The sequence below is a fragment of the Anomaloglossus baeobatrachus genome, chromosome 3 (assembly GCF_048569485.1).
Source record: "Anomaloglossus baeobatrachus isolate aAnoBae1 chromosome 3, aAnoBae1.hap1, whole genome shotgun sequence".
NCBI lineage: Eukaryota > Metazoa > Chordata > Amphibia > Anura > Aromobatidae > Anomaloglossus > Anomaloglossus baeobatrachus.
The window spans coordinates 635,408,750-635,422,070 of NC_134355.1; the positions used below are offsets into that span (position 1 = coordinate 635,408,750).

The 13,321-nt window shown below is 48.1% G+C and overlaps 1 protein-coding gene across 1 annotated transcript in view; it reads left to right on the forward strand.

Annotated features, from left to right (window-relative positions):
* GEN1 (GEN1 Holliday junction 5' flap endonuclease) overlaps window positions 1–13,321 on the forward strand; it is an 86,627-nt gene that overhangs the window by 6,445 nt on the left and 66,861 nt on the right. Inside the window, 8 exon segments of the mRNA XM_075341577.1 lie at window positions 3,215–3,320; window positions 3,323–3,391; window positions 3,394–3,418; window positions 5,589–5,604; window positions 5,606–5,774; window positions 8,290–8,316; window positions 8,319–8,455; window positions 8,457–8,468. Coding sequence (XP_075197692.1) covers window positions 3,215–3,320; window positions 3,323–3,391; window positions 3,394–3,418; window positions 5,589–5,604; window positions 5,606–5,774; window positions 8,290–8,316; window positions 8,319–8,455; window positions 8,457–8,468 — 561 coding nt within the window.

Sequence of the window (13,321 nt, forward strand, 5' to 3'; positions counted from 1 at the left end):
ACACACAATATAACTATACACACACAATATAACTATACACACACAATATAACTATACACACACAATATAACTATACACACACACTATAACTATATACACACACAATATAACTATACACACACAATATAACTATACGCACACACAAATATAACTATATATACACACAATATAACTACACACACAATATAACTATATATATACACACACACACAATATAACTATATATACACACACACACACACACACACACACGTTATCAGAGCAGAATTGGGATCACTGGAATCTAATAGAGCACTTTCACATTACGTCATTCCAGTCATGTGACGTAACCGGAAGTGAAGCGTTTCGGCGCTCGGAACTGCAGGATTCGGTTCAGTATGGCGGGAATTCCTCCGTGCTCGGTGCTGCCGGGCCGGGCGGAGCTCAGCTGTGGGGCTCACACCGCGCTGCTGCCATTGTGAGGTGAGATGGTGACTTGGCTGCGGGATGTGCAGGACTGAATACTTTGTGATCTACCTGCACAGTGAGGGTCGCTGATGATGAGTTGATTTGCATATTTAAAGGCATCCACACCACTTATGTCCTGAGTCTGTGTTTTTCCTGTCCCCATCTTGGGATCTTCTGAGCTCTGACCCATATGATCATGACTGGAGAGCTCAGATCCCAAAAATCCTGCTTTACTGGCCCAAACCCTGGTGTCGGTCCCCTCTCTGTACTTCTTCCTTATTTTAAGCGCTGGGATTAGGAGGTAACTCCATGTCCCTGCGGTCCTGCGAAAATTCCAAACAAGGCAGTTAAAAAAATTTAAAAAAAAAAGCTTGTAAGCGCTGCTCAGGTCCTGCTGTCCAGCAGCGGTGGTTGGTCTCCAGAGCAACGAGCTGTAAACAAAAGAAAAATATCTCAAAAGCGGCTGAAAATTTTAATTTGAAATGTTATGGATTGTAATTGGCGATTACAACCCCCATTCCCTGTGATAGGTGTTGGATTATGTGCGACTTTGTCTTCTATCCCCCCTGAATTGTACTGTGCTGCGGTATATGTTGGAGCTATACAGATAAAGAAAAAAGAATTCTAAAATTCTTATTAAGCAAAACATCGCTTGTATTTCCTGGAACAATCTGACAATTCTCCAGCTCTGAAGATGGAATAGCCTGGTGTGCACAGAGACCGGGGTGCAACGGGCAGAGTCCCCATTCATTTCTATGTGACAGCCGACCGCTGCTGCACTGACAGCCGCACCTCTCATCAATGGCGTCCACATCTATATATTGGTATCCTATAAATGTACTGAGTGGGATTATCCCATAAATTTAGTGCTTGGGCTTGTGATGACCACATTAGACCCCAAATGACCCCCCTTCCATATTGGAGGATTAGGAAGGTTTGTGCAACGATTGCTAGAATTAGGCATGGTTGGAATTCTAATCGTTGGTGAACATTGCCCCCCACCCTGGAGATAGTTATCTCATGGTTCACCATAACAGGGGCAACAATAACATTTAACATTTTTAATAATTTTGCCCTTTAATCAAAATATTTTTTTTTTTTTGGGCCACATCTGAAAACCGTATCAAGACAACATTGAGTGACACCTAGTGTTGAGCGGGCACTACCATGCTCGGGTGCTCGTAATTAGTGATGAGCAAGCACTACCACGCTCGAGTGCTCGTAACTAGTGATGAGCGGGCACTACCATGCTCAGGTGCTCGGTACTAGTAACTAGTGATGAGCGGGCACTACCATGCTCAGGTGCTCTGTACTCGTAACCAGTGATGAGTGGGCACTACCATGCTCAGGTGCTCAGTACTCGTAACCAGTGATGAGCAAGCACTACCATGCTCAGGTGCTCTGTACTCGTAACCAGTGATGAGCGGGCACTACCATGCTCAGGTGCTCTGTACTCGTAACCAGTGATAAGCGGGCACTACCATGCTCAGGTGCTCTGTACTCGTAACCAGTGATGAGCGGGCACTACCATGCTCAGGTGCTCTGTACTCGTAACCAGTGATGAGCGGGCACTACCATGCTCAGGTGCTCTGTACTCGTAACCAGTGATGAGCGGGCACTACCATGCTCAGGTGCTCTGTACTCGTAACCAGTGATGAGCGGGCACTACCATGCTCAGGTGCTCTGTACTCGTAACCAGTGATGAGCGGGCACTACCATGCTCGGGTGCTCAGTACTCGTAACCAGTGATGAGCGGGCACTACCATGCTCAGGTGCTCTGTACTCGTAACCAGTGATAAGCGGGCACTACCATGCTCAGGTGCTCTGTACTCGTAACCAGTGATGAGCGGGCACTACCATGCTCGGGTGCTCAGTACTCGTAACCAGTGATGAGCGGGCACTACCATGCTCAGGTGCTGTGTACTCGTAACCAGTGATGAGCGGGCACTACCATGCTCGGGTGCTCAGTACTCGTAACTAGTGATGAGTGGGCACTACCATGCTCTCGTAACTAGTGATGAGTGGGCACTACCATGCTCAGGTGCTCAGTACTCGTAACTAGTGATGAGTGGGGCACTACCATGCTCAGGTGCTCAGTACTTGTAACCAGTGATGAGCGGGCACTACCATGCTCAGGTGCTGTGTACTCGTAACCAGTGATGAGCGGGCACTACCATGCTCGGGTGCTCAGTACTCGTAACTAGTGATGAGCGGGCACTACCATGCTCGGGTGCTCAGTACTCGTAACTAGTGATGAGTGGGCACTACCATGCTCAGGTGCTCAGTACTCGTAACCAGTGATGAGCGGGCACTACCATGCTCGGGTGCTCAGTACTCGTAACCAGCAGTTACGTATGGGACCGAATAGAGTACTCAAGTATAATGAAGATCTTCCTGACAATGGCTTGAGTTCCGCACTGACTTCCCATTATACTCAGGTACTCAAGTCGCGCCCATCCGAGCATCCATCTGCTGGTTAGGAGCACTAAGCACCTCAGCATGGTAGTGCCGGCTCATCACTAATCATAATGTGTATTGAGCCCCCGAGCATTGTAGTGCTCGCTCATCACTTTTGGGGACTAATTAAACCCTGTTTTAGGGTTCTGGCCCCTGATGTTGGGGTCCTTAGCTCCAGTTTGTCTAGACCCTTGGCTATCTTTATACAGGAATAAAATAAATAAAGGCATTTATGGTTTATTTCTTTTTTTTTTTTTTTAAATTAGCCAGTCCCATACATAGTCCCGTTGGTCCCCGCTGATGTTTATTGCTCTTCCTGGGAAGGAGGCGTGGTGTGGATCCGCCGGAGCACAATGGGGTCCACGAGCTGTGGCCGATCCTGGAGCCGGTGAAGAAACACGTCCGCGTTACAGAGTCTCAGTGGGGAAGACGCTGGCCGTGGATCTGAGTATTTGGGTCTGTGAGGCGCAGTCCGTCAAACAGATGGTTGAGTCGTGTCCAAGCCTCATCTCAGGTGAGTGTCCGCAATGATATGAAGCCCGGAAACCCTTTTCCTTCCTCTTCCAATTTTTTTGTTTTTCCACCAGCTGCTGCTGTCTGTGATTGGCTGCAGCGGTCATCAAATGCACTTGTGAAAATCACCTGACCACTGCAGCCAATCACAGAGCGCAGCAGCTGGTGGAGCAGTAACATCCACCGCGTTCCGATCTCTGCACAGAGCACTGGATCCAGGTAAGGGGGTACTTCTCATATAGCGAGATCGCTGCTGAGTCACGTTTTTTTGTGATGCAGCAGTGACCTCATTAGCGATCTCGCTGTGTGTGACACTGAGCAGCGATCTGGCCCTGCTGTTAGATCACTGCTCGTTACACACAGCACTGGTTCATTTTTTGGACGTTGCTCTCCCGCTGTGAAGCACACATCGCTGTGTTTGACAGCGATAGAGCAACGATCTGAAATGTGCAGGGAGCCGGCGTCTGGCAGCCTGTGGTAAGCTGTAACCAAAGTAAATATCGGGTAATCAAGCGTAGTGCTTTGCTTGGTTACCCGATATTTACCTTAGTTTCTAGCGTCCGCCACTCTCAGGCTGCCAGCGCCGGCTCCATGCACACGTAACCAGAGTACATATCGGGTAAATAAGCAAAGCTGTTTGCTTATTAACCCGATGTGTACCCTGGCTACGAGTCAGGGAGCAAGCGCTAAGCGGTGTGCACTGGCAACCAAGGTAAATATCGGTGTAACCAAGCGCTTGGTTACCCCGATATTTACCTTAGTTTACCAAGCGCAGCATCGCTTCCACGTGTCGCTGGGGGCTGGTCACTAGTCGCTGGTGAGATCTGCCTGATTGACAGCTCACCAGCGACAATGTGGCGACGCACCAGCGATCCTGACCAGGTCAGATCGCTGGTGGGATCCCTGGAGCATCGCTAAAGTGTGACGGTACCCTAAGGGGCACTTTGCACACTACGACATCGCAGGTACGATGTCGGTGGGGTCAAATTGAAAGTGACGCACTTCCGACGTCGCAGGTGATATCGTAGTGTGTAAAGCCTTTTTGATACGATTAACGAGCGCAAAATCGTCGTAATCGTATCATCGGTGTAGGGTCTGTCATTTCCATAATTTGGAAATACCGATGTTGCGATGTTGTTCCTCGCTCCTGCGGCAGCACACATCGCTGTGTATGAAGCCGCAGGAGCGAGGAACATCTCCTACCTGCGTCCTGCAGCTCACGCCGGCTATGCGGAAGGAAGGAGGTGGGCGGCATGTTTACGTCCCGCTCATCTCCGCCCCTCCGATTCTATTGGCCACCTGCTGTGTGAACGTCGCTATGACGCCGCACGACCCACCCCCTTAATAAGGAGGCGGGTCGTCGGCCAGAGCGACGTCGCAGGGCAGGTAAGTGCATGTGAAGCTGCCGTAGGTGATAATGTTCGCTACGCCAACTATCACCATGATATTGCAGCTGCGACGGGGGGCGGGGTCTATCGCGCTCGGCATCGCAAGCATCGGCTTGCGATGTCGTAGTGTGCAAAGTGCCCCTAACTTTCGAGTATGACTCCCCAATCTCCTGTACCGTCTGGTGCCCGTCTATTGTTCTCTATTATCAGCCATTTCTAGGAGAAGTTGACTACAGAGATCTTTTATATGATAGGAACTAATTTATATGGTCCTCTGACGGGAAGACCCAACATGTAATATCCTGGAACCTAAGGGTTTATCAGTGTTAGTGTCGCATAGACCCATTATGGTGACGCATGGATTGTGACCTGTTGGGGCTGTGTGCACCCCCCCTGAGTAACCACTGTCCGTCACTGTCATTTCATGTGCCTTGGTAGAGGTCTATGCAGTTTATTTCTTGCACCTTGGCACAGATATGGAGGAAAAATACCTTTTATCTCTTCAAAGGCATCTGCTCTGCCTTTCCCCATGCTTTATACTACAGCTCTTCTCACCAGAAAGTGGGAAAGAGTCTAAAGAGGGTTCTGATCAGAACTAAATGAGCCCCAGTATTCAGCACTGAGATCCGTGCTGTCTTCCATACGCCCTGTCCATTTCTTTATTGATCCTCCTGCATTGTAAAGCGCTGCGGAATATGTTGGCGCTAAAGAAATAAAGATTATTATTATTATTATTATTTATTGGTACTTACTATGTTTTTGTTTTTTTTTATTTTTTCCAAGGAACCTTTTTTTCCGCCGTCTCCTCTTTGAATTTAATGGGGGTAAAATTGGTGTTTGTTACGGAGGGCGAAGCTCCGAAGGTTAAAGCTGACACGATGAACAAGAGGAACGCGATGAGAATGGACCCCCCAAAAAAAGCCGTCCCCGCGAGACCCGGGCGCTTCTACTTCAGATCGGTTCTTAAAGGAGGTGAGCGAGAGACGGGTGTAACAAGCTGTGTAACAGGAGCGGTCGTGTCCCTCACTTATGTCAGTTCCCGAGATACCCTTTTTTATATTTTGATAGTTTGACATTTTTTGGATCCTTTATTATTTGTAATTTATTTATTTTTGGGTCTGGAAAATGAAGTGGTTCAAGATTTTCGTTAGCGTTTTAATATTGTAAAATTACTTTTCATAGTATTGCTGATTAGCTGGACCTTCAACCTGTGCTTTTCTGATTGATTAATTATTTGTGCCATATGGCGGCATTATTTAAACTGTTTGGCACTATTTATGTCTATGCTGAATAGGGCCATTAGTTATGTTTGCTGTATGGCAGCATTATTGTTTTTCACATCTTGACATTATTATGTGTGTCATTAGTTCTGTCTACTTCATGGCGGCATAAGGCGGCTTTCACACTACGCTTTTTTTACATGCATCATGAACGTTTTTTTTAACGCAAAAACTGATCCAGTGCAAATGCGTTTTCATTTCAATGCATTTGCAATGGACTCGCGTTCACAATGCGTTTGCGTGCGTTATAGTGAGGATCCAGCAACTTGCAGTTTTTTAACTTTTTCAAAAACGCTACTTGTAGTGTTTTTGAGCTGCGTCCAAATACTGCAAATTGCTGGATCCTGACTATACTGCATGCAAACGCATGTGAACGCTGGCATGCTGATAGACAGGATCCTGCTTGCTCTACTGAGCATGCCCAGAAACCAGCCTTGGGTGATCAGTCTCTCTCTTTCTCTCTCTTTCTCTCTCTTTCTCTCTCTTCTCCTCTTTCTCTCTCTTTCTCTCTCTTTCTCTCTCTTTCTCTCTCTTTCTCTCTCTTTCTCTCTCTTTCTCTCTCTTTCTCTTCTCTCTCTTTTCTCTCTCTTTTTCTCTCTTCTTTTCTCTCTCTTCTTTCTCTCTCTCTTTCTCTCTCTCTTTCTCTCTCTCTTTCTCTCTCTCTTTCTCTCTCTCTTTCTCTCTCTCTTTCTCTCTCTCTTTCTCTCTCTCTTTCTCTCTCTCTTTCCTCTCCTCTCTTTCTCTCTCTCTTTCTCTCTCTCTTTCTCTCTCTTTTCTCTCTCTCTTTCTCTCTCTCAGCACAGGCGGACGCTCCGTAACAAAGGTAAATATCGGGTAACCAAGCAAAGCGCTTTGCTTAGTTACCCGATGTTTACCTTGGTTACGAGTGTCTGCGGCTGTCAGATGCCAGCTCCCAGTCTATCACGTTCAGTTCCCCTCACCCCCGATCACATGACTTCAATGCCCGCCCATAAACTTCAAGTGACAGGATCCTGCAAATAACACATGCGTTTTTCTTTGTAAAAACAGGATCCACTTTTACAGCAAAAAAAACGTTCATGACGCATGTTAAAAAAACGTAGTGTGAAAGCAGCCTTATTTATTCTCTCTATACAAAGATAAGGCTGCACATCAAACATAGATAATGGTATAATGCCTCAAGCATATGGAAAAATATTGGAATATACAATGAAAATGCTACTTGCTAATTTGAACATGTGAATAATGAATTACATACCTGCCCATGAATATTAGGAAAAAGGAGATATTTAGCAATCGCACTGATCAATGTAACTGAGCCCCAAGACCTCGTCAAGGTATATCTCTATATTGGGGTCCCTAGCTCTGTGACCCTAACTGTGTGTCATCTCATTGCAATTAAAAACTGCTGTGGGTGGAGAGGGGTAACTAAGGACTTTCTTATATAGGAGATGGAAAAAACATGGCCGAAAGGGGCGGAGCTGTGTTCACATTCAGAAAAAATGTGAACACAGCTCCGCCCCTTTCGGCCATGTTTTTCCATCTCCTATATAAGAAAGTCCTTAGTTACCCCTCTCACCCACAGCAGTTTTTAATTGCAATGAGATGACACACAGTTAGGGTCACAGAGCTAGGGACCCCAATATAGAGATATACCTTGACGAGGTCTTGGGGCTCAGTTACATTGATCAGTGCGATTGCTAAATATCTCCTTTTTCCTAATATTCATGGCAGGTATGTAATTCATTATTCACATGTTCAAATTAGCAAGTAGCCATTTTTCATTGTATATTCCAATATTTTTCCATTTGCTTGAGGCATTATACCATTATCTATGTTTGATGTGCAGCCTTATCCGTATATAGTATGTAATTTTTGGCTTGCACTCATAATATATATATTAGTGCTCACTTCAGTTATCCTATTCAGTTATTTATTCTCTCTGTGCCTGTGAAGTGCATGTTTCACTTGTACGTGTGCACAACACTTACGCCCCCCGTGAACCTGGACATACGCCTGGACAATGGGGACCTTTCCTCTGCCAGATTCAGACATCTGACTACTACACAAATACACCATGACTGGGATGGACGCCATGTAATCTGTTTTGCGTGTGTGTGACTACAAGGGGCCTTCAATATATACACATGCGATTAGGCATATTCTGCAGTATTGGTATAATTTTCCAGCTTTCATGTTGACATAATCCTAATATCACATTGCGCAGTGCCTCCGCATGTTGGACTGTTTGGGGTGCCATGGGTGCAAGCAGCAGGAGAAGCAGAAGCAATGTGCGCCTATCTGAATGCAAAAGGCTGCGTGGACGGCTGCATCACCAACGACGGGGACGTCTTTCTCTACGGTGCTCGAACGGTGTACCGGAATTTCACCCATGAATGTGAAGGTAGGAGCTGTGTCCCCTCTCTGAACTGCAAAACATCCTCGAAACCCACATGGATCCTCATATTCTCGCTGCACAGAGACCCTGGTGTTTTTATGGCAGCTGCCACGTATTCATCCACCAACACTATACTATAGAGCCCAGCAGCCAGCGTCAAGGGCGGTATCTCTTTTTGCTTGGTCCCTACTTATATTATGGGCAGGTAGGAACCTGCTAATAGAAAATTAAAAATTGTCCTAAGTTTTTGAGAAGGAGTGCTCAGCCAGAAGGAAGGACCCTATAATCTAAAATAAGGAAAACTGACAGAACTTCTTAGCAGACAAATGTCAATGGCTGCAAACTGAACATCAAATATACTCTAACAATCATAACCCTGCACTCTGACATGCTAATATAGGAATTTAGACATGCATTACTGCTAAGGAAATAAATGTAAAAATTGAGACCCTTGGCACATAAAAAAAAAACAGTTTTATGTGATCCCAGCAGCCAGCGTCATTGCATATCTCTTTTTACCTCTATTCAGGTTGAGCAACCTTCAGTTTTATAGGCGGGCAAAACCATAGCAGTAATGCATGTTTAAATTCCTATAGTCAATGTCTGTATACCTTAGTGATTCAGAGTGCAGCTGTACAGCTATTAGAGTATATTTCATGTTCAGTTTGCACCTGTTCACACTTGTCTGTTAGGAAGTGTTGTCAGTTGTCTTATTTTAGATTATAGTGTCGTGCCTTCTGGCTGAGCACTCCTCCCACTAACTTGGGACAATGTTTAAATTTCCTATTAGCAGGTTCCTGCCCGCCCATAAAATTGTATTCTGTTCAGCCTGGGTAGGGGGTGATAGTAGTTAGGGATCCAGCAAAAAGAGATACGCCATGACGCTGGCTGCTGGGCTCATATAAAACTGGCTTTTTTATGCTGTAAGTGTCTTTGATTTTTTTAAATGTATATCCTTAGCAATAATGCATGTCCAAATTCACTGCTTGCATACCTTAGCATTTCAAAGTGCAGCTGTTTATTTGTTAGGCTATAAATACTGTGTTTTTTTGGATTATAAAACGCACTTTTCCTCCAAAAATTTGGGAGGAAAATGAGGGGGTGCGCCTTAAAATCCGAATGTAGCTTACTGGGGGGTAAAGAATGGGCGCTGTTCTGGCTTCGGTGGGCGCTGTGTGGAGCAGGGCAGTGTTGCAGGTGAGATGCTCTATTGTTGGTGCGCCTGTGCTATCTGCAGCGGGTGAGATGCTCTGTTGGTGCGGGGCTGTGTTGGCTGTGGTGGGCGCTGTGTGGAGCAGGGCAGTGTGGCGGGTGAGATACTCTGTTGGCGGTGCGGGGCTGTGCTGGTTGTGGCGGGTGAGATGCTCTGACGGCAGTGTGGGGCTGTGCTGGCTGTGGTGGGGGCTGTGTGGAGCAGGGCGGTGTGGCTGATGAGATGCTCTGTTGGTGGTGCGAGGCTGTGCTGGCTGTGGTGGGCGCTCTGTGGAGCAGGGCATTGTGGCGGGTGAGATGCTCTGTCGGCGGTGTGGGGTTGTGCTGGCTCCAGCAGATGAGATGCTCTGTTAGCGGTGCATGGCTGTGTTGGCTGCGGTGGTCGCTGTGTGGAGCAGGGCAGTGTGGCAGGTGAGATGCTCTGTCGGCGGGGCTGTGCTGTCTGTAGCAGTGCGGTGTGGCAGGGGAGCTGCTCTGTCGGCGGTGTGGGGCTCTGCTGGCTCCCGCGGATGAGATGCTTTGTTAGTGGGTGCGCGGGTTGTGCTGGCTGTGGTTGGAGGCTGTGTGGAGCAGGGCGGTGCGGCGGGTGAGATGCTCTGTTTGCGGTGTGGGGCTGTGCTGGCTCCTGCGGATGAGATGCTCTGTCAGCGGTGTGGGGCTGTGCTGGCTCCAATGGATGAGATGCTCTGACGGCAGTGTGGGGCTGTGGTGGGCGCTGTGTGGAGCAGGGCGTTGTGGCGGGTGAGATGCTCTGTTGGTGGTGCGGGGCTGTGCTGGCTGTGGTGTGCGCTCTGTGGAGCAGGGCGTTGTGGCGGGTGAGATGCTCTGTCGGCGGTGTGGGGCTGTGCTGGCTCCGGCGGATGAGATGCTTTGTTAGTGGTGCGGGGCTGTGTTGGCTGCGGTGGTCGCTGTGTGGCGCAGGGCAGTGCGGGCGGGTGAGATGCTCTGTTGGTGGTTCGGGGGCTGCGGTGGTTGCTGTGTGGCGCAGTGCAGTGCGGCTGGTGAGATGCTCTGTTGGCGGGGCTATGCTGGCTTGCAGTACGGGCAGGGCAGTGTAGAGCAGGCCTGTATGATATTAAAATAATGCCGCCAGAAGTCAGCATGTGCACAGAGGGGAGTTCACGGATTGTCATTAATCCGAGAGCTCAATCTGCGCAGGGGCTGATTCCGGGCGCCATTATTTGAAGATCGCACTGCCGACAGAGCATCTCACACCCGCACTGCCCCCGCTCCACCACTGCTGTCGCCCCCAACGGTAAGACACCACCAGAGTATAAGATGGACCCAATTTTTTTTTTTTTTTTTTTACTTTTTTTTTTTTTTTTATCTCTATGTTTAGGGTGCGTCTTATAAAACAAAAAATATGGAAACTCCATATTTGCTGCTGCAAATTATAGTGTTCTCTTTTTTTTTCCTCACCTTTTTCCAATAGCTATAACCTATTATTTTTACATCAACTTCACCAAATAAGAACCTGTTTTTTTTCTTTTTATTTTTATTTTGGGGGGAGGGGATAGAATGTGACTCCAAATCAAATCCGAGCATCCGACCTGTTCATTATGAGTACCCTTTTTGGAAGTGCATCAACAAACTTCAATTCTGGCATTTTGAACATCTCCCTATCCCAAATATCTACGAGTATACTTTTTTTTTTTTTTTTCTGCCACTGTTAAAGGGGTTATCCGGCTTCTTTGACTTTTTTTTCATTATTTCCCTATTGGGCTACATTGGGGCAGGTAAGAAGATAGAGACCACTTACCTGCCCTCCTGTCAGCCCCTCTCCCCGGCTCAGAGTGGTCATGTGACTGCTCCTGCCGCGATTTTGCTGCTTCCGGTCATTTCATGTCAACATGGGCAGGACCATGTTGACATGCAAATCTGGAAACCACATGTTGCCTCCCTGCTGGGCTATACAGTGCATGGAGTCCCCGCTACCTTCCCTGAACCCCTCCCACACATGCCCCCTCACCCTGTACTCTCCCCGCAACCTCCCCTGGCACTCCTGTGAGGTCCGTGAGCTGAGAGGAGGGGCCTGGCGGCTGCCCACTGGTGTCACCGCCAGCACCGGGTCTCCTCCTCAGGATCGCACATTCAAATGTATCGGCATCATAGATGCCGATACATTTGAAAGCACTGATGAGATGCCGTATGTCCGTTCTGTTATTATGAACATGTCCTATTCTGTTCCGTAGTAACAAACCGTGACTCAATACAAGTCAATGGGCCCGCAAAATCCCTGGAAGCCGCACGGAAGCACTTACGTGTGACCTCTGTCGGGTGCTCCTGCAGTCTGTGTCCTGCTCTCTGCCAGCCCCATGGCTGCCCCGCACTGCAGTGTGTCAGTGTCTGCCTGCACTGCAGTATCAGCAGCTTCTCACACTGCAGTGCGGGCAGCCGTGGGGATGACGTGCGCTGCCATCAGGAGGTTAGATGAGATCATTACCTGCTGTGATCTCCTGCACTCCTGATGTCAGCGCTGTCCCTGACTTCTATGCCCGCCCGCGTTCTCACGTCACGTCTCGCCGGCGGCCCGAGACTGTCACTAGCGGTGACGTCACGGGCTTTTCGCGATACTTCTGAGAACGCGGCGGGTATTTAAGTCAGTGACAGCGCTGACGTCAGGAGTGCAGGAGGTCACAGCAGGTGTAATGATCTCATCTAACCTCTTGACAGCAGCGCTCATCATCCCCTGCAGTGACCTGGGCTGACCTCATGATGTTAGCTCAGGTCACTGCACTGCTCTCCCCAGCTAATGGGGAACATTCTGTTCTTCATTGACTGGGACAGTGACTATGGTATGGATCGTCGTGGGACCCCCCTTATTGGATTACGCCGGACTCGGATTTGATTGTTTTTTTTAATAAAATGGTGAAGAGGGAATGTTTTGGGGAGTGTTTTTTTCAAATAAAACTTTTTTTTTGTCGTCTATATTTTTTTTATTACTGACTGGGTTGTGATGTCGGGTATCTAATAGACACGTGACATCACTAACCCCAGGGCCTGATGCCAGGTGACATTACACATCTAGGCATCAAACCCCATATATTACCCCGTTTGCCACCGCACCAGTGCAACAGGATGAGTTGGGGCAAAGCGCCAGGATTGGCAACATCTAATGGATGCGCCACTTCTGGGGCGGCTGTGGCCAGCTATTTTTAGGCTGGGGAGTGTCCAATAACAGTGAACCTCCCTAGTCTGAGATTACCAGACCACAGCTGTCCGCTTTACCTTGGCTGGTGATCCAATTTGGTGTGGACCCTGTGCTTTTTGTTTTAAATTATCTATTTAATTTAAAATAACAGCGTGGGGTGCCCTCTGTTTTGGATTGCCAGCCAAGGTGAAGCTGCCAGCTGTTGTTTGCAGGCTGCAGCCTATGTGTGTGTGTGTGTGTGGCGCGCAGACCCCGATGGGTGTGTGTGTGGGTTGCAGAGCCTGATGTGTGTGTGTGTGTGTGTGTGTGTGTGTGTGTGGCGCAGAGCCTGATGTGTGTGTGTGTGTGTGTGTGTGTGTGTGGCGCAGAGCCTGATGTATGTGGCGCAGAGCCCGGTGTGTGGTGTGTGTGTATGTGTGTGTGTGTGTGTGGTGTGTGTGTGTGGCGCAGGAGCCCTGTGTGTGTGTGTGTGCGCGCTGTTGTTTCCAATGACTGT